This window comes from Hyperolius riggenbachi, chromosome 5, assembly GCF_040937935.1.
Source record: "Hyperolius riggenbachi isolate aHypRig1 chromosome 5, aHypRig1.pri, whole genome shotgun sequence".
In the NCBI taxonomy this organism is placed as follows: Eukaryota; Metazoa; Chordata; class Amphibia; order Anura; family Hyperoliidae; genus Hyperolius; species Hyperolius riggenbachi.
In genome coordinates, this window is record NC_090650.1 from 447,469,280 (window position 1) to 447,490,641 (window position 21,362).

Below are 21,362 nucleotides of genomic sequence, written 5' to 3' on the forward strand. Positions count from 1 at the left end.
GAGAAGACGAGGTGATGATTGTAGAGAGAAGATGAGGTGATGATTGTAGAGAGAAGATGAGGTGATGATTGTAGAGAGAAGACGAGGTGATGATTGTAGAGAGAAGATGAGGTGATGATTGTAGAGAGAAGACAAGGTGATGATTGTAGAGAGAAGACAAGGTGATGATTGTAGAGAGAAGACAAGGTGATGATTGTAGAGAGAAGACGAGCTGATGATTGTAGAGAGAAGACGAGGTGATGATTGTAGAGAGAAGACAAGGTGATGATTGTAGAGAGAAGACAAGGTGATGATTGTAGAGAGAAGACAAGGTGATGATTGTAGAGAGAAGACAAGGTGATGATTGTAGAGAGGAGATGAGGTGATGATTGTAGAGAGGAGATGAGGTGATGATTGTAGAGAGAAGATGAGGTGATGATTGTAGAGAGAAGATGAGGTGATGATTGTAGAGAGAAGATGAGGTGATGATTGTAGAGAGAAGAGGAGGTGATGATTGTAGAGAGAAGAGGAGGTGATGATTGTAGACAGAAGATGAGGTGATGATTGTAGACAGAAGATGAGGTGATGATTGTAGACAGAAGATGAGGTGATGATTGTAGAGAGAGGATTAGGTGATGATTGTAGAGAGAAGATTAGGTGATGATTGTAGAGAGAAGATGATGTGATGATTGTAGAGAGGAGATGAGGTGATGATTGTAGAGAGGAGATGAGGTGATGATTGTAGAGAGGAGATGAGGTGATGATTGTAGACAGAAGATGAGGTGATGATTGTAGAGAGAGGATGAGGTGATGATTGTAGAGAGAAGAGGTGATGATGATTGTAGAGAGAAGAGGTGATGATGATTGTAGAGAGAAGATTAGGTGATGATTGTAGAGAGAAGATTAGGTGATGACTGTAGAGAGAAGAGGAGGTGATGATTGTAGAGAGAAGATTAGGTGATGATTGTAGAGAGAAGATGATGTGATGATTGTAGAGAGGAGATGAGGTGATGATTGTAGAGAGGAGATGAGGTGATGATTGTAGACAGAAGATGAGGTGATGATTGTAGAGAGAAGAGGAGGTGATGATTGTAGAGAGAAGATTAGGTGATGATTGTAGAGAGAAGATTAGGTGATGATTGTAGAGAGAAGATTAGGTGATGATTGTAGAGAGAAGAGGAGGTGATGATTGTAGAGAGAAGATTAGGTGATGATTGTAGAGAGAAGATTAGGTGATGATTGTAGAGAGGAGATGAGGTGATGATTGTAGAGAGAAGAGGAGGTGATGATTGTAGAGAGAAGAGGAGGTGATGATTGTAGAGAGAAGATTAGGTGATGATTGTAGAGAGAAGATGAGGTGATGATTGTAGAGAGAAGATGATGTGATGATTGTAGAGAGGAGATGAGGTGATGATTGTAGAGAGGAGATGAGGTGATGATTGTAGAGAGGAGATGAGGTGATGATTGTAGAGAGAAGATGAGGTGATGATTGTAGAGAGAGGATTGTGACAATCCAGCCCCGCGATCCCGTCGAGATCTGCTCCCGTTAGCGTACGCAGGAAGTACGGGCGCAGACGGACAACGAGACCGGTTGCTGGATCGTCAGAGGGAAGAAAGTAAAGGGCGACAGAGCGTGCCAATCCCGTCTAATCTGCTCCCGTTAGCATACACAGGAAGTAGGGTGAACAGACTGACAATAAAGATTGGTCGCGCAGCTGCCGACAATATGTAATGGGACAAACATCCACCAACCCCGTATTACTAGGCCACTGTTGCCATGCAGGTCTCATGCACTAGAGACTGCTGGAGGCAAATTCACTGTGTGCGTAGTAAACGGTTAAGATTGGTTGGAGGTGCCCATACATGTACAATTCTGATTGTATATACAATCTGTAAACTAAAGATATCGATTTCGCGCTGGAAATCGGGTAAATACACTGCCACCACTGTCTGGTTGTATGGAGCAGACAGTCTCCAACGCTATCATAATACGGTAGCCAGCCCAATCACGTTCAACACGCTCAAGTCACCGTTCGGGGATTAGTCACTTCCGACGGCTTAAAGACTGTGAGCAATGTGACGTTAAAGAAAGGTTGCTGGGTCCCTATATGATGCAATCTCGAATTGTATTTACAATCGAGAAACGAAAGTTATCGATTTCGCACAGGAAATCTGGTACTAGCTAATCCTAGAAGGAAGAAACGGTTATTTACAACCTAGCTAGCAAATCAACAATCATAAGCAAATCATAAAACAATGCGGTAGTATGACTGACTCTTCAGAGGGCAGATTCGTTATAGCAGCAATCAGATGACGAGAAAAGGCACACAACTGAACGATCAAAAATCGTTAGTTTATTTCTAAACTACATACACACAGCTTATTTTAGAACAGATTGATTGACAGAGAGGAGAGAGGAAAAGAGAACAGAATGTCCGATTATATACAGTTCAAATACCGTTATTGGTAGTCCATGCGGCAATCGCAAGTCTTTGGCGAAAGTCCCAAAATGGCGGTTGCCATGCGGCCAACAGGCCTTTGTGAGAATTTCCAAGATGGAGGTTTTGGCCCGTGTCCTTGCGGGCTGCCAGGATGTTACTAGACATCAGATTGAAGGTAAAGGACTCAGAGCTTTCTGGGCTCTGTCTGGTTATAGCCCCCACTCCAGCAAGGAGGGGTTAGGGGGCGTGGATCACACACCTCTTTGGAATAGGAGATCTCTGCCCCTCTCATAGAGACAAAAATTTACCTGAATCATGATAAGTGTGCTCATCTGCAAACCGTACAAGTTAGGTTAAATCTAATAACATTTTTAGGTTTGTCAGAATTTATCAAGAACGTTGATACCAAACTTGGGGGATCAGACCCCTGGGGTATTAGAGGGTAATTTTAAAACAATCTTACGCTAGATCTGGCAGTCCGATTGGTCCGTAAACCTGTCAGAACCAGCGCCCTGTGGAATCCCATAACCTGTGCAGATTTCATGGCCAGGGAGATCTGCTATGCCAGGAATTATGAAGGAAATATGAAGAACATATGAATATTGGGATTCCTGAGGTCACAGCAGGTTTTCCTAAGGTCAGAAGTCTTTTGAAGCTCAGGGAGCAGCCTAGGTGTCGAGTCTCATGCTGAGACTGGGGCCGATCAGGCTGGAGAAAGCTACAATTTATGAGCTTCGGTCAACTGATATCTACCCTTCATCTGATGGATGAGGTCATAAACACCTCAGGGGGTCCCCTGTGCTGGCAGAGAATCTTTTCACAGGAGGCTAATTAACTGACCATGAAAAGATTTCTCCTGCCCTTTGGCGAAGGGAAAAAAGTGTATTTGAACCAAAAACTGTCAGTTTGGTTGGTTTGCGAAGAACTGCCGTTCGTAACTCCATGACGCATTCGATATGTCATATCAACGGCGTCACAAGGATGAGGTGATGATTGTAGAGAGAGGATGAGGTGATTGTAGAGAGAAGTTGAGGTGATGATTGTAGAGAGAAGATGAGGTGATGATTGTAGAGAGAAGATGAGGTGATGATTGTAGAGAGAGGATGAGGTGATGATTGTAGAGAGAGGATGAGGTGATGATTGTAGAGAGCAGATGAGGTGATGATTGTAGAGAGGAGATGAGGTGGTGATCGTAGAGAGGAGATGAGGTGGTGATCGTAGAGAGGAGATGAGGTGGTGATCGTAGAGAGGAGATGAGGTGGTGATCGTAGAGAGGGGATGAGGTGATGATTGTAGAGAGAGGATGAGGTGATGATTGTAGAGAGGAGATGAGGTGGTGATCGTAGAGAGGAGATGAGGTGATGATCGTAGAGAGGAGATGAGGTGATGATCGTAGAGAGGAGATGAGGTGATGATCGTAGAGAGGAGATGAGGTGATGATTGTAGAGAGAGGATGAGGTGATGATTGTAGAGAGAGGATGAGGTGATGATTGTAGAGAGAAGATTAGCTGATGATTGTAGAGAGAAGATTAGCTGATGATTGTAGAGAGAAGAGGTGATGATTGTAGAGAGAGGATGAGGTGAGGATTGTAGAGAGAAGATTAGCTGATGATTGTAGATAGAAGATGAGGTGATGATTGTAGAGAGAAGATTAGCTGATGATTGTAGAGAGAAGAGGAGGTGATGATTGTAGAGAGAAGATTAGGCGATGATTGTAGAGAGAGGAGATGAGGTGATGATCGTAGAGAGGAGATGAGGTGATGATCGTAGAGAGGAGATGAGGTGATGATTGTAGAGAGAGGATGAGGTGATGATTGTAGAGAGAGGATGAGGTGATGATTGTAGAGAGAAGATGAGGTGATGATTGTAGAGAGAAGATTAGCTGATGATTGTAGAGAGAAGATTAGCTGATGATTGTAGAGAGAAGAGGTGATGATTGTAGAGAGAGGATGAGGTGAGGATTGTAGAGAGAAGATTAGCTGATGATTGTAGATAGAAGATGAGGTGATGATTGTAGAGAGAAGATTAGCTGATGATTGTAGAGAGAAGAGGAGGTGATGATTGTAGAGAGAAGATTAGGCGATTGTAGAGAGAAGATGAGGTGATGATTGTAGAGAGAGGATAAGGTGATGATTGTAGAGAGAGGATGAGGTGATGATTGTAGAGAGAAGATTATCTGATGATTGTAGAGAGAAGATTATCTGATGATTGTAGAGAGAAGATTGAGTAAAAAGGTACAGAGGCGCCAGTAGGATAAAATGCAATGAAAATGCAATAAAAGGTTTAAAATTTCGGGACGCGGTGGTGGACCAGCAAATCCCCAGAAACAGACAATGGTACTGTCAGTTGTGGTCAATAAATAATTTAATCACATACTCCAAGTACAGGTTGCAACGCGTTTCGCGGGCAAGATCCCGCTTCATCAGGCAATAAATCACCGGAGCAAACAACAGCACGGGGTCCAAACGGAGCTTCACAGAGGTGCCAAGCTCCGTTTGGACCCCGTGCTGTTGTTTGCTCCGGTGATTTATTGCCTGATGAAGCGGGATCTTGCCCGCTGACAGTACCATTGTCAGTACCGCTGACAGTACCATTGTCTGTTTCTGGGGATTTGCTGGTCCACCACCGCGTCCCGAAATTTTAAACCTTTTATTGCATTTTCATTGCATTTTATCCTACTGGCGCCTCTGTACCTTTTTACTCATCGAGAATCCACCCTGGTGGAAGGGTGACATACCCTATTTTTCCTTCTATCCGCAGAGAGCGACGTTTTAATCCTGAGTGGGGACAGGCTTGTTCTCCCCACCTGCCTTTACAGTGGTTGCCTTGGCGGTAACCCTGGTTTGTGAGTATAACACTTATACTTTCTCATTTACTCACCAATTCCAGTGCATACTACACTATATTGGGCTCTCGGTTCTTTGTTTTTACATGTTTACAAGTAGAGAGAAGATTATCTGATGATTGTAGAGAGAAGATTATCTGATGATTGTAGAGAGAAGATTATCTGATGATTGTTAAGAGAAGATTAGCTGATGATTGTAGAGAGATTAGGTGATTGAAGAGAGAAGATTAGGTGATGATTGTACAAAGATTATATGAACATTGTAGAAAGACGATTAGGTGAACATTGTAGAAAGATGATTAGGTGAATATTGTAGACAGACGATTAGATGAACATTGTAGATAGATGATGATGGTATAGAGAATATTAGGTGATAATTATGATCAGATGATTAGATGAAAAATGTAGACAGATGATTAGATTAAGGAGGGACTCCGCCATGGCTACCTGTGAGTGGAGAGTGTATTGGAAATCTCTGAAGAGCCCCCATTACTGGTATTTGCCACACAGGGAGTCCTATTTATCTTCACCGGTCCAGACCGCATCTTTTACCCTAAAGCACAAGACAAGAGAAGTGCAGTTAGACAATGCAGAGATGTGACAAGCCTGGGTGAGCTGCCGCTGGAGGACAAAGGACTGCAAATGCACAATACTGCTAGAGACGCAGGTTCAGGACTGTAATGGTACCACAACATGGCCTTTGATTGACCTCAAGCGAAATTGGTCAAAAGAATCAATCGGGAGTGCTGGGTAAATATTGGTCATAAGGGCTGGATTGAGTGCACAGTGGTTACAGCGACTGATATGGCAACAACCCGACTGGTGTCACTGGTCTCCTCCAGTGCTTGGCATCACGTGACACTGGCGTATGTTGTGATGTCACTAAATGCTGAGTCACGTGGTACAGACGCTCACTAAGATGCCGAGCACCGGAGGAGGCCAGAAGTGGTGCCAGCGGAGAGGTGAGACTTTACACTGGGCACAGGTGGGGGAACGTCACTTATACCTGGGGAGGGGGGGGGGGGCACGATGATTTCTGATACATTTCCTGCTGAAGTCTATTAGAAATCGCTGGGCAGACAATAGATGCCTCTCTGATCAGATTCCATTACAGAGGAATCAATGGTTGGTCTGGCCATATATGGACTGATGTATGGCCACCTGAAAAGCATACCTGAGGCAAAGTAATAAAAAATAAAATAATAATCAGATGTACTTACCCGGTGCTTCCTCCAGCCCCTGGAAGCCTCTGTGCCCCTCGCTGGAGCTCCGCCCTCAGCCAGTCTCCCGGGGTCCCCTCCATAGTGGCTCGCTTGTGGTTGTGTTCCTGTAGTCGGCTCACTGTGCCCCTCGCCGGAGCTCCGCCCTCAGCCAGTCTCCCGGGGTCCCCTCCATAGTGGCTCGCTTGTGGTTGTGTTCCTGTAGTCGGCTCACTGTGCCCCTCGCCGGAGCTCCGCCCTCAGCCAGTCTCCCGGGGTCCCCTCCATAGTGGCTCGCTTGTGGTTGTGTTCCTGTAGTCGGCTCACTGTGCCCCTCGCCGGAGCTCCGCCCTCAGCCAGTCTCCCGGGATCCCCTCCATAGTGGCTCGCTTGTGGTTGTGTTCCTGTAGTCAGTTTCCAGGATTACTGTGCCTACTGTGACCACACACTTGCATAGAAGCCACTGACCTGGCCAGCTCAGCGACCGCTACAGAGGGGGCCCCGGGAGACTGGCAGAGAGCGGAGCTGCAGACGAGGAGCACAGGAAGCACCTGGTAAGTACATCTCAGACACTACTGCAGCCAAATAGACCAGCAGGGCTGCCAGGCAACTGGTATTGTACAGTAAATAAGTATGGCAGCCTCTGTATGTCTCAGTTCGGGTTCCTTGTAAGATTCTCCTGGCTCAGCCATTAGCACCAGCCATCTGACTGGTCTACCATGCTGAATCCCTGGGAAATGTTATTGTGAAGCTGCAGTCGGTCACATTGGCTCGCTGTTTGCACTGTTTGTAATCAGGACACTTATATGACAGACGTGAATCTTCACATTCACCTCCTAGCTGGAAAGGCCATTGCCTCATTGCCAGGCTACCAACAACTTCATAGGCCTGTGGTAAGTAATGTCCTGAAACCATGTCTGATAATTGCCTGGAGATGCAGTTTGAAGCTCGCGCATTACTAGTTTTTATGACTTTATAGGGTTCGGATTTGTTCTGGTTTCAGAGTGAACTGTGTTTCCATGTAGATGCCGGGGGAGGGAGGGGACTAACACATATATAAGTAGATAACTACTCGTTCTTCTTACATATCACACACGTATTACACTGTCCACATATTGATTTCAGCGAATTTTATGTAGTAAATAAAAATGGTATTTCTGGCATTTGCCATCTTTGTTCCCTCTGACTGAAGCCCATAGTGATTTCCTCTTATTTTTCTTCTAGAACCTCTTGTCCTAGTTGCTTGCTTGTGAACACACTGACTAAAAGCAGTCACTATTCTATCCTGGAACCCCCCACATCACACTACATGCAATCACAATTGTCATGCAACATCCAGGAGAAATCGGAAACCAGAATGGGAAATGGGATTTGCAGTATGCAGGGGGCATTTAACCTCCTGAGCGGTACAGATGAGCTCAGCTCGTCCATTGCCGCCGGAGGGGATAGCATGGCCCAGGGAGATTTTTGGGGAAAAAACTTTTCGTACATCATGTAGCTAGCACTTTGCTAGCTACATGTGTTGTCCGTTTGCCGCCGCTCCCCCCTCCCCGATAGCCACGATCGGCAGTGTTATACGTACCAGAGTCAGAACATGCCAGCTACATGATTTAAAACAAGTTTAAAAAGAAAAAAAAACACCAGTGAGGTTAAGGGATACTGAGCAGGTATACAAAAAAAAAAAGAAAAGGTTTGGTACTTACCTGGGGCTTGCTCCAGTCCACCGCAGGCCGCAATGTCCCCCAGCGTCCTCACCTGGTCCCGCTGGCGGCCCCGGTAACTGGCGACTTCCACCTGGAGTCGCCACTACAAGTCCCTGCCATGCATGCTACGCGTCATCACACCGCCCGCCACGCATCATCAGGAGCCAGGAGGATGCTGGGGGACCTCGCAGGCTATGGTGTGCTGGAGGAAGCCCCAGGTAAGCACCAATTATGTTGTTTTATACCTGCTCAGTATCCCTTTAAAACTGCTTCACCGTACATCCATCTCGCTGATCATTATATATATATATATATATATATATATATATATATATATATATATATATATATATATATATATGGTACAAATCACCAATGCGTATTACAGGCTGCGGCCTCATGGGCACTCTGTAGGAGTCAGTACAAAAATCATCCGACTCCAACTCCAGGTACCCAAAATGGCGCAGACTCCTTAGTCTAATACATACCAGGGCTCTGGATTTGAAACAAACATCATCCAACCCCAACTCCTCAGTGTATGAAACCACCAACTCCGACTCCTCAGTGTATGAAACCACCAACTCCGACTCCTCAGTGTATGAAACCACCAACTCCGACTCCTCAGTGTATGAAACCACCAACTCCGACTCCTCAGTGTATGAAACCACCAACTCCGACTCCTCAGTGTATGAAACCACCAACTCCGACTCCTCAGTGTATGAAACCACCAACTCCGACTCCTCAGTGTATGAAACCACCAACTCCGACTCCAGGTACCCAAAATTGCTCCGACTTTGATTAGTCAACTCCAACTGCACATCCCTGTGTGGCATATATGGTGGACTTGTCCTAAAGCTACAGTGCATCCGGAAAGTATTCACAGCACATCACCTTTTCCACATTTTGTAATGTTACAGCCTCATTCCAAAATGAATTAAATCCATTGTTTTCTTCAGAATTCTACACACAACATCCCATAACAATGTGAAAAAAGTTTGAAAAGAACCCCAACACCCCGATAATTTTCAGTTCCCAAAACACGGTGCTTAGAGGTAATACTTGACTACCCTCTCGCTATTATTCCTCACATTTACTCCCTAACCAGCTCCTGTCATCTCTAACTCCAAAACATATCCCACATCCGACATTTCTCGTCCAGGACACAACTAAAATGTTAGTACATGGCATGCTCTTATAATATCTCGTCTGGACTACTGCAACGTACTACTCTGTGGACTATCTTCTAACAGACTGGCCCCGCCCCAGTCGGTACTGAACTCAGCTGCTCGTCTCATTCATCTTTCTTCTCGATCTTCCTCTGCTGCTCCTCTCGGTCAAGCTCTTCACTGGCTGCCAAGTAACCAGAGGATCCAGTTCAAACTCTTCACTCTGAAGGTAGCCATACATCTAGTGATGTATGGGCAGATTCGACAAATAGACAAATGTATCTCTAATCAAATCTGATTACAGATAAAATGTGTTTTTGGTTGATTCTGCCCATATACTGCAGGCCGATTCCCACCCGATTCCAGCATGAAACCTTCAGGGAATTGGCTGAATCCGCACTGCCGCTGCCCCCCCCCCCTAATGTATAAATGTGCTGGGTGTGTGCAGTAATACATTACCTGTTCTGTAGCAGCCTCCGTGAGGTGTCCATAATCATCATGGCTGCTCTCCATACACGACACTGTCGCATAACGTCTGACGTCAGACCCTAGGCACCAGTAGCGTGTACGGAGAGCCGCCCAGAGGTTATGGACACCGCGCGGAGGCTGCTACAGGACGGGTAACATATAACGTCTGACGTCAGACACTATGTGCCAGTAGAATGTACGGAGAGCCGCCCGGAGGTTATGGACACCGCGTGGAGGCTGCTACAGGATTGGTAACATAGAATGTCTGACGTCAGACACTATGAGCCAGTAGCGTGTACGGATAACTGCACAGAGGTTATGGACACCGCTCGGAGCCTACTACAGAACCGGTAACATAGAACGTCTGACGTCAGACACTATGTACCAGTAGAGTGTACGGAGAGCCGCCCGGAGGTTATGGACACCGCACAGAGCCTACTACAGGACCGGAAACATAGAACGTCTGACGTCAGACACTATACGCCTGTAGCGTGTACGGATAACTGCCCGGAGGTTACGGACACCGCGCGGAGCCTAGTACAGGACCGGTAACATAACGTCTGACGTCAGACACTATACGCCTGTAGCGTGTACGGAAAGCCGCCTGGAGGTTATGGACACCGTGCGGAGGCTGCTACAGGACAGGTAACATATAAATGTGCTGGGTGTGTGCAGTTATACGTTACCTGTCCTGTAGCAGCCTCCATGCTGTGTCCATCATCATACAGGCTGCTCTCCATACACGACACTGACGCATAACGTCAGACACTATGCACCAGTAGCGTGTATGGATAACTGCCCGGAGGTTACGGATACTGCACGGAGGCTGCTACAGGACCGGTAACATAGAACGTCTGACGTCAGACACTATGTGCCAGTAGCGTGTACGGATAACTGCCCGGAGGTTACAGACACCGCGCAGAGGCTGCTACAGGACCAGTAACATAGAACGTCTGACGTCAGACACTATGCACCAGTAGTGTGTATGGATAACTGCCCGGAGGTTACGGATACTGCACGGAGGCTGCTACAGGACCGGTAACATAGAACGTCTGACGTCAGACACTATGTGCCAGTAGCGTGTACGGATAACTGCCCGGAGGTTACAGACACCGCGCAGAGGCTGCTACAGGACCTGTAACATATAACGTCTGACGTCAGACAGTATGCGCCAGTAGTGTGTATGGATAACTGCCCGGAGGTTACGGATACTGCACGGAGGCTGCTACAGGACCGGTAACATAGAACGTCTGACGTCAGACACTATGCGCCAGTAGTGTGTACGGATAACTGCCCGGAGGTTACAGACACCGCGCAGAGGCTGCTACAGGACCGGTAACATAGAACGTCTGACGTCAGACACTATGCGCCAGTAGTGTGTATGGATAACTGCCCGGAGGTTACGGATACTGCACGGAGGCTGCTACAGGACCAGTAACATAGAACGTCTGACGTCAGACACTATGCGCCAGTAGTGTGTATGGATAACTGCCCGGAGGTTACGGATACTGCACGGAGGCTGCTACAGGACCAGTAACATAGAACGTCTGACGTCAGACACTATGCACCAGTAGTGTGTATGGATAACTGCCCGGAGGTTACGGATACTGCACGGAGGCTGCTACAGGACCGGTAACATAGAACGTCTGACGTCAGACACTATGTGCCAGTAGCGTGTACGGATAACTGCCCGGAGGTTACAGACACCGCGCAGAGCCTGCTACAGGACCAGTAACATATAACGTCTGACGTCAGACACTATGCGCCAGTAGCGTGTACGGATAACTGCCCGGAGGTTATGGACACCGCGCGGAGCCTACTACAGGACCGGTAACATAGAACGTCTGACGTCAGACACTATGTGCCAGTAGCGTGTACGGATAACTGCCCGGAGGTTACAGACACCGCGCAGAGGCTGCTACAGGACCAGTAACATAGAACGTCTGACGTCAGACACTATGCGCCAGTAGTGTGTATGGATAACTGCCCGGAGGTTACGGATACTGCACGGAGGCTGCTACAGGACCAGTAACATAGAACGTCTGACGTCAGACACTATGCGCCAGTAGTGTGTATGGATAACTGCCCGGAGGTTACGGATACTGCACGGAGGCTGCTACAGGACCAGTAACATAGAACGTCTGACGTCAGACACTATGCACCAGTAGTGTGTATGGATAACTGCCCGGAGGTTACGGATACTGCACGGAGGCTGCTACAGGACCAGTAACATAGAACGTCTGACGTCAGACACTATGCGCCAGTAGTGTGTATGGATAACTGCCCGGAGGTTACGGATACTGCACGGAGGCTGCTACAGGACCGGTAACATAGAACGTCTGACGTCAGACACTCAATCTCAGATCTGCACACGATCTTCTATTGTCCTCCTTTAGAATCACCTCCGCACATTCACGTTACAAGATTTTCCATGCGCTTCACCCCTCCTCTGGAATCCCCTTCCAACACATCAGTCAATCTCCAACCCTTGAAATTTTTAAGCACACCCTGAAAAGTCACTTTTCCAAAAAAGCATGCGCTCTAACTTAAGGTGCCCATACACTGGTCGATTTCAGCCATCGATCGATACTATGGAATCGATCGGAAATCGATTCTATCAAATCTATCAATCGATCGATTTGCGGCCAATTTCGATCGATTTGATCTGACAGGAAGGAAAATCTAGGTGGATCTGCTGGCTGGCAGTAGATGGATGGCCTATAGAGTTGCATTGGATCGAATAGTCCAATAATGCCCTTAGATCAATTTCCAATAGATTTCATTCTGGAATCTGTTCCTAGTGTGTGGCACACATCAGATTCCTGTCAGATACCACCTGACAGGCATATGACAGAAATCCATCTGATGGTCGAATCTGCTGCAAATCTATAAGTGTATGGCCACCTTTAGGCAAGTTCCCCTTTTGACCTCTGGGCAAGTTGCACTCCTACTGGATAACCTAACACACATTGCCTCTAGGTAGGAATATTGTGTACTACCCCTCCTCTTGTTTCCCCCTTTGTATTCCTTTAGATTGTAAGCTCACCAGGTCAGGGCTCTATCACCCTTTAGTGTCTTGGAATTAATTACACAATTATTCATATTATTTTTGCCACTGTAATGACCAATTCTGTGTTTTGTAATGACTCTGTATTTCGTCTATTGGTGTATATCATTATTATTATTAATTAGATTTATATAGCGCCAACATATTACGCAGCGCTGTACAATAAATAGGATTACAGACAATAACAGGGGTGACAGAACAATACAGGTAACAGACCATAGATACAACAATACAGGTAATAGCAATAAGATACACAACACAATGCAGATAATAGTACAATGCCAGATCATAAACTGGAGTGGTAGTGGTAAAAAATTACCAGTTCCCATAATTCTGGGTAAAGTGCACATAGTCATGTATGATACACAAGGGGAGAGGGCCCTGCCAAAGGCTTACACTCTAGATTAGATTGTCTGTATTATGTTGTACCCCATGTATGTTTCTTACGTAGTTTGTACAGTGCCACGGAATATGCTGGCGCTTTATAAGGCAATACTAATATCTGTGAATTCACGACGCCTTACTGAATGTAATGTATGTGTGACTAGTCGAGTCTAGTCCACCCTCAGTGGAGGGGGGTATCCCCAATTCTTCCTGTCTATAGAGAGCGACTTCTTAAACCTGAGTGGGGTCAGGTCATAAGTCTCCCCACCTGCCTACAGGGCAACCTATGTTTGTGAGTATAACCACTGTATTTGGTACGATATCTCTATTATATCGAAATACTACACTATATCGGGCTCTCGGTCTCTTGTCTTCCCTTCATAGTTTCTGATCTTATAAGGTGCACTTATACATAAGATGATGTACGGGCAGATCGACCAAGAGACAGATCTCTCTCTGATCAAATGTGATCAGAGAGATCTGTCGGATGCCCATACACCACAGACCGATTCTTGATCAATTTCATGCTGAGAACGATCCGGAATCAGCCTTGTGACGCCGTATCTGCCGCCCCAGTGCTCTCCCCGCTAATGTTAGAAGTGCCCCCCCCTGGTGACCAGTGCACTATGCATTACCTGTCCGTGTTCCTCGCTGGGTTTGGTCTCCATCCTCCATCCGTACACGGGCCCCATGTGGTTGCCGGAGTAATGTGAACGCATGTGTGATGTCACACACGAGTGCGCTGGCAACCACATGGGGCTGTGTATGGATGGAGAATGGAGCCAGCGGCAAACAGTTATTGTATGGTGCACAGGGGGGGGCAGCTTTGGGGGTTTCAACGCTGGCCGTTACCACCGCGCACCAGACTGCCCACAACGACACAACATCTTACCAATCAGCATGTTCTCCCTGAAAATGGTTGGGCATGCACATGGCAGCACCAATCTTCATACAATTCGAAAATAAATGATCAAACTGGACGGTCGATCAGCCAAGTCACAAGATGTATGGCTACCTTTACTGACCCATCCAACCAATCTGTTCAGCTGCCAAATATATTTATTGGCAGTTCAATTGTATATTTGTGTGTATAGTTTTATAATAAAACTAACAATTTAAAGAGAACCCGAGGTGTGTTTGAAGAATGCCATTAGGACACAGAGGCTGGTTCTGCATACTATCACCAGCCTCTGTTACTATACTTGGTCTGATCCATGCTAGAACTCTCTGTCCTCAGAAGAGACACTACTGCATCGTCTGATCTCTGATCCATGCTAGAGCTCTCTGTCCTCAGAAGAGACACTACCGCATTGTCTGATCTCTGATCCATGCTAGAACTCTCTGTCCTCAGAAGAGACACTACCGCATTGTCTGATCTCTGATCCATGCTAGAACTCTCTGTCCTCAGGAGAGACACACTACCGCATTGTCTGATCTCTGATCCATGCTAGAGCCTTCTGTCCTCAGAAGACACTACCGCATTGTCTGATCTCTGATCCATGCTAGAACTCTCTGTCCTCAGAAGAGACACTACCGCATTGTCTGATCTCTGATCCATGCTAGAACTCTCTGTCCTCAGAAGAGACACTACCGCATCGTCTGATCTCTGATCCATGCTAGAGCTCTCTGTCCTCAGGAGAGACACACTACCGCATTGTCTGATCTCTGATCCATGCTAGAACTCTCTGTCCTCAGAAGAGACACTACCGCATTGTCTGATCTCTGATCCATGCTAGAACTCTCTGTCCTCAGAAGAGACACTACCGCATTGTCTGATCTCTGATCCATGCTAGAACTCTCTGTCCTCAGAAGAGACACACTACCGCATTGTCTGATCTCTGATCCATGCTAGAACTCTCTGTCCTCAGGAGAGACACACTACCGCACTGTCCGATCTCTGATCCATGCTAGAACTCTCTGTCCTCAGAAGAGACACACTACCGCATTGTCTGATCTCTGATCCATGCTAGAGCTCTCTGTCCTCAGAAGAGACACACTACCGCATCGTCTGATCTCTGATCCATGCTAGAGCTCTCTGTCCTCAGAAGAGACACACTACCGCATTGTCTGATCTCTGATCCATGCTAGAACTCTCTGTCCTCAGAAGAGACACACTACCGCAATGTCTGATCTCTGATCCATGCTAGAGCTCTCTATCCTCAGAAGAGACGCACTACCGCATTGTATGATGTCTGATCCATGCTAGAGCTCTCTGTCCTCAGAAGAGACACTACCGCATTGTCTGATCTCTGATCCATGCTAGACCTCTCTGCCCTCAGAAGAGACACACTACCGCAATGTCTGATCTCTGATCCATGCTAGAGCTCTCTATCCTCAGAAGAGACGCACTACCGCATTGTATGATCTCTGATCCATGCTAGAACTCTGTGTCCTCAGAAGAGACACACTACCGCATTGTCTGATGTCTGATCCATGCTAGAGCTCTCTGTCCTCAGAAGAGACACACTACCGCATTGTCTGATCTCTGATCCATGCTAGAGCTCTCTGTCCTCAGAAGAGACACTACTACATTGTCTGATCTCTGATCCAGGCTAGAGCTCTCTGTCCTCAGAAGAGTCACTACCGCATTGTCTGATCTCTGATCCATGCTAGAGCTCTCTGTCCTCAGAAGAGACACTACTACATTGTCTGATCTCTGATCCATGCTAGAACTCTCTGTCCTCAGAAGAGACACACTACCGCATTGTCTGATTTCTGATCCATGCTAGAACTCTCTGTCCTCAGAAGAGACACACTACCACATTGTCTGATCTCTGATCCATGCTAGAGCTCTCTGTCCTCAGAAGAGACACACTACCGCATTGTCTGATCTCTGATCCATGCTAGAACTCTCTGTCCTCAGAAGAGACACACTACCGCATTGTCTGATGTCTGATCCATGCTAGAGCTCTCTTTCCTCAGAAGAGACACACTACCGCATTGTCTGATGTCTGATCCATGCTAGAGCTCTCTGTCCTCAGAAGAGACACACTACCGCATTGTCTGATGTCTGATCCATGCTAGAGCTCTCTGTCCTCAGAAGAGACACACTACCGCAATGTCTGATCTCTGATCCATGCTAGAGCTCTCTATCCTCAGAAGAGACACACTACCGCATTGTCTGATGTCTGATCCATGCTAGAGCTCTCTGTCCTCAGAAGTCACACTACTGCATTGTCTGATCTCTGATCCATGCTAGAGCTCTCTGTCCTCAGAAGAGACACACTACCGCAATGTCTGATCTCTGATCCATGCTAGAGCTCTCTATCCTCAGAAGAGACGCACTACCGCATTGTATGATCTCTGATCCATGCTAGAGCTCTCTGTCCTCAGAAGAGACACTACCGCATTGTCTGATCTCTGATCCATGCTAGACCTCTCTGCCCTCAGAAGAGACACACTACCGCAATGTCTGATCTCTGATCCATGCTAGAGCTCTCTATCCTCAGAAGAGACGCACTACCGCATTGTATGATCTCTGATCCATGCTAGAACTCTGTGTCCTCAGAAGAGACACACTACCGCATTGTCTGATGTCTGATCCATGCTAGAGCTCTCTGTCCTCAGAAGAGACACACTACCGCATTGTCTGATCTCTGATCCATGCTAGAGCTCTCTGTCCTCAGAAGAGACACTACTACATTGTCTGATCTCTGATCCAGGCTAGAGCTCTCTGTCCTCAAAAGAGTCACTACCGCATTGTCTGATCTCTGATCCATGCTAGAACTCTCTGTCCTCAGAAGAGACACACTACCACATTGTCTGATCTCTGATCCATGCTAGAGCTCTCTGTCCTCAGAAGAGACACACTACCGCATTGTCTGATCTCTGATCCATGCTAGAACTCTCTGTCCTCAGAAGAGACACACTACCACATTGTCTGATCTCTGATCCATGCTAGACCTCTCTGTCCTCAGAAGAGACACTACTGCATTTTCTGATCTCTGATCCATGCTAGAACTCTCTGTCCTCAGAAGAGACACACTACCGCATTGTCTGATGTCTGATCCATGCTAGAGATCTCTGTCCTTAGAAGAGACACATTACTGCATGGTCTCATCTTTATACATTGTTGATTGGTTAGCTAGGTTGCAAATAAACATTTCTTCCTTTTAGGAATAGCTAGTCTGAGATCTTTACACCTTGTTTCAATCTGGAGATTGGTGGCAGCAAAATTACTTTGTGTACAGTGCAAAATCAATCATTTTATTTTACATACAATCAAAATGTGATCATGTATGGACACACAATAATTTACGGTGTTCACAGTGGTTTTGCCTCCAGAAGTCTATCTAAGATGAGGCCTGTATGGCAACTCTAGGCCAAATAACCAGAATCCTGCCTCCCATCGAAACTCCAAACATGACCTGTCTCCCATGGCAACCAATCACACTCCTGTCTCCAATGGCAACTCCAAACATGATCAGTGTCAAACGGCAACTCCAACATCCTCTGTCTCCCATAGCAACTCCAACCATGATCTGTCTCCTATGGCAACTCCCAACATGCTCTGTCTCCCATGGCAACCATACTCCTGTCTCCAATGACAACTTCAACATGCTTTGTCTCTCATGATTACTCTTAACATGATCCGTTTCCTATGGCAAATCCAACATGCTCTGTATCCCATACCAACTCCAACTATGATCTGTCTACAATGGCAACTACAACATGCACTGTTTCTCAAGGCAACCACACTTCTGTCTCCAACGGCAACCCCAGCATGCTCTGCCCCCCATGGCAACCACACTTCTGTCTCCAATGGCAACCCCAGCATGCTCTGTCCCCCAAGGCAACCACACTTCTGTCTCCAATGGCAACCCCAGCATGCTCTGTCCCCCATGGCAACCACACTTCTGTCTCCAATGGCAACCCCAGCATGCTCTGTCCCCCATGGCAACCACACTTCTGTCTCATATGGCAACCCCAGCATGCTCTGTCCCCCAAGGCAACCACACTTCTGTCTCCAATGGCAACCCCAGCATGCTCTGTCCCCAATGGCAACCACACTTCTGTCTCATATGGCAACCCCAGCATGCTCTGTCCCCCATGGCAACCACACTTCTGTCTCCAATGGCAACCCCAGCATGCTCTGTCATCCATGGCAACCACACTTCTGTCTCCAATGGCAACCCCAGCATGCTCTGTCCCCCATGGCAACCACACTTCTGTCTCATATGGCAACCCCAGCATGCTCTGTCCCCCATGGCAACCACACTTCTGTCTCATATGGCAACCCCAGCATGCTCTGTCCCCCATGGCAACCACACTTCTGTCTCCAATGGCAACCCCAGCATGCTCTGTCATCCATGGCAACCACACTTCTGTCTCCAATGGCAACCACACTTCTGTCTCCAATGGCAACCCCAGCATGCTCTGTCCCCCATGGCAACCACACTTCTGTCTCCAATGGCAACCCCAGCATGCTCTGTCCCCAATGGCAACCACACTTCTGTCTCATATGGCAACCCCAGCATGCTCTGTCCCCCATGGCAACCACACTTCTGTCTCCAATGGCAACCCCAGCATGCTCTGTCATCCATGGCAACCACACTTCTGTCTCCAATGGCAACCCCAGCATGCTCTGTCCCCCATGGCAACCACACTTCTGTCTCATATGGCAACCCCAGCATGCTCTGTCCCCCATGGCAACCACACTTCTGTCTCATATGGCAACCCCAGCATGCTCTGTCCCCCATGGCAACCACACTTCTGTCTCCAATGGCAACCCCAGCATGCTCTGTCATCCATGGCAACCACACTTCTGTCTCCAATGGCAACCCCAGCATGCTCTGTCCCCCATGGCAACCACACTTCTGTCTCCAATGGCAACCCCAGCATGCTCTGTCCCCAATGGCAACCACACTTCTGTCTCCAATGGCAACCCCAGCATGCTCTGTCATCCATGGCAACCACACTTCTGTCTCCAATGGCAACCCCAGCATGCCCTGTCATCCATGGCAACCACACTTCTGTCTCCAATGGCAACCCCAGCATGCTCTGTCTCCAATGGCAACCACACTTCTGTCTCCAATGGCAACCCCAGCATGCTCTGTCCCCCATGGCAACCACACTTCTGTCTCCAATGGCAACCCCAGCATGCTCTGTCATCCATGGCAACCACACTTCTGTCTCCAATGGCAACCCCAGCATGCTCTGTCATCCATGGCAACCACACTTCTGTCTCCAATGGCAACCCCAGCATGCTCTGTCATCCATGGCAACCACACTTCTGTCTCCAATGGCAACCCCAGCATGCTCTGTCCCCCATGGCAACCACACTTCTGTCTCCAATGGCAACCCCAGCATGCTCTGTCCCCCATGGCAACCACACTTCTGTCTCCAATGGCAACCCCAGCATGCTCTGTCATCCATGGCAACCACACTTCTGTCTCCAATGGCAACCCCAGCATGCTCTGTCCCCCATGGCAACCACACTTCTGTCTCCAATGGCAACCCCAGCATGCTCTGTCCCCCATGGCAACCACACTTCTGTCTCATATGGCAACCCCAGCATGCTCTGTCCCCCATGGCAACCACACTTCTGTCTCCAATGGCAACCCCAGCATGCTCTGTCATCCATGGCAACCACACTTCTGTCTCCAATGGCAACCCCAGCATGCTCTGTCCCCCATGGCAACCACACTTCTGTCTCCAATGGCAACCCCAGCATGCTCTGTCCCCAATGGCAACCACACTTCTGTCTCCAATGGCAACCCCAGCATGCTCTGTCATCCATGGCAACCACACTTCTGTCTCCAATGGCAACCCCAGCATGCCCTGTCATCCATGGCAACCACACTTCTGTCTCCAATGGCAACCCCAGCATGCTCTGTCTCCAATGGCAACCACACTTCTGTCTCCAATGGCAACCCCAGCATGCTCTGTCCCCCATGGCAACCACACTTCTGTCTCCAATGGCAACCCCAGCATGCTCTGTCATCCATGGCAACCACACTTCTGTCTCCAATGGCAACCCCAGCATGCTCTGTCATCCATGGCAACCACACTTCTGTCTCCAATGGCAACCCCAGCATGCTCTGTCCCCCATGGCAACCACACTTCTGTCTCCAATGGCAACCCCAGCATGCTCTGTCATCCATGGCAACCACACTTCTGTCTCCAATGGCAACCCCAGCATGCTCTGTCCCCCATGGCAACCACACTTCTGTCTCCAATGGCAACCCCAGCATGCTCTGTCCCCCATGGCAACCACACTTCTGTCTCATATGGCAACCCCAGCATGCTCTGTCCCCCCACTGTGGTCCTCAGAGGTCAGTGACCGGCTCCCCGGCCCCCCTCAGCACGTCTCCCGGCCTCACCTGCAGCCTCGGGCGTCTCCTCACTCCGCACACGCTGCCCTCCTATTCCCCTCACGCCTGTGCGCAGCGCCGCTCCACGCCACGTGCTGACGTCACACGCCGCGCACCCGCTCTCAGGAGGACGTCTGCTGCCTGGCAGCGGCTCCGAGTCTGAGCGGGTGTACTGAGGAGTGCTACAGCTCCACAGCGACACCAGCGGCAGAGGGGAGCATTGCAGGGGAGCCAGCCAGGCTGTACAGAGCTCCACAGCGACCCCAGCGGCAGAGGGGAGCATTGCAGTGGAGCCAGCCTGGCTGTACAAAGCTCCACAGTGACCCCAGCGGCAGAGGGGAGCATTGCAGGGGAGCCAGCCTGGCTGTACAGAGCTCCACAGCGACCCCTGCGGGGGAGGAGAGCATTGCAGGGGTGCCAGTCTGGCTGTACACAGCGCCACAGCGACACCAGCGGGGGAGGGGAGCATTGCAGGGGAGCCAGCCTGGCTGTACACAGCGCCACAGCGACACCAGCGGGGGAGGGGAGCATTGCAGGGGAGCCAGCTTGGCTGTACAGAGCTCCACAGCGACACCAGCGGGGGAGGGGAGCATTGCAGGGGAGCCAGCCTGGCTGTACAGAGCGCCACAGCGACCCCAGCGGGGGAGGGGAGCATTGCAGGGGAGCCAGCCTGGCTGTACAGAGCTCCACAGCGACACCAGCGGGGGAGGGGAGCATTGCAGGGGAGCCAGCCTGGCTGTACAGAGCGCCACAGCGACCCCAGCGGGGGAGGGGAGCATTGCAGGGGAGCCAGCCTG

General features: G+C 48.6%; 1 protein-coding gene across 7 annotated transcripts in view; it reads right to left on the minus strand.

Moving 5' to 3' along the window:
• LOC137519277 (DNA topoisomerase I, mitochondrial-like) overlaps positions 1 to 20,679 on the minus strand; it is a 194,147-nt gene extending 173,468 nt beyond the window's left edge. For all 7 annotated transcript variants that reach the window (XM_068238193.1, XM_068238191.1, XM_068238188.1 and 4 more), the window contains exons 1-2: positions 20,575 to 20,679; positions 5,713 to 5,818 (exon numbers count right to left, since the gene is read on the minus strand). In XM_068238193.1, the coding sequence (XP_068094294.1) occupies positions 5,713 to 5,810 (98 nt within the window). In that variant the 5' untranslated portion in view covers positions 5,811 to 5,818; positions 20,575 to 20,679. The remainder of the gene's footprint in view (positions 1 to 5,712; positions 5,819 to 20,574) is intronic.
• Positions 20,680 to 21,362: the final 683 nt, after the last annotated feature.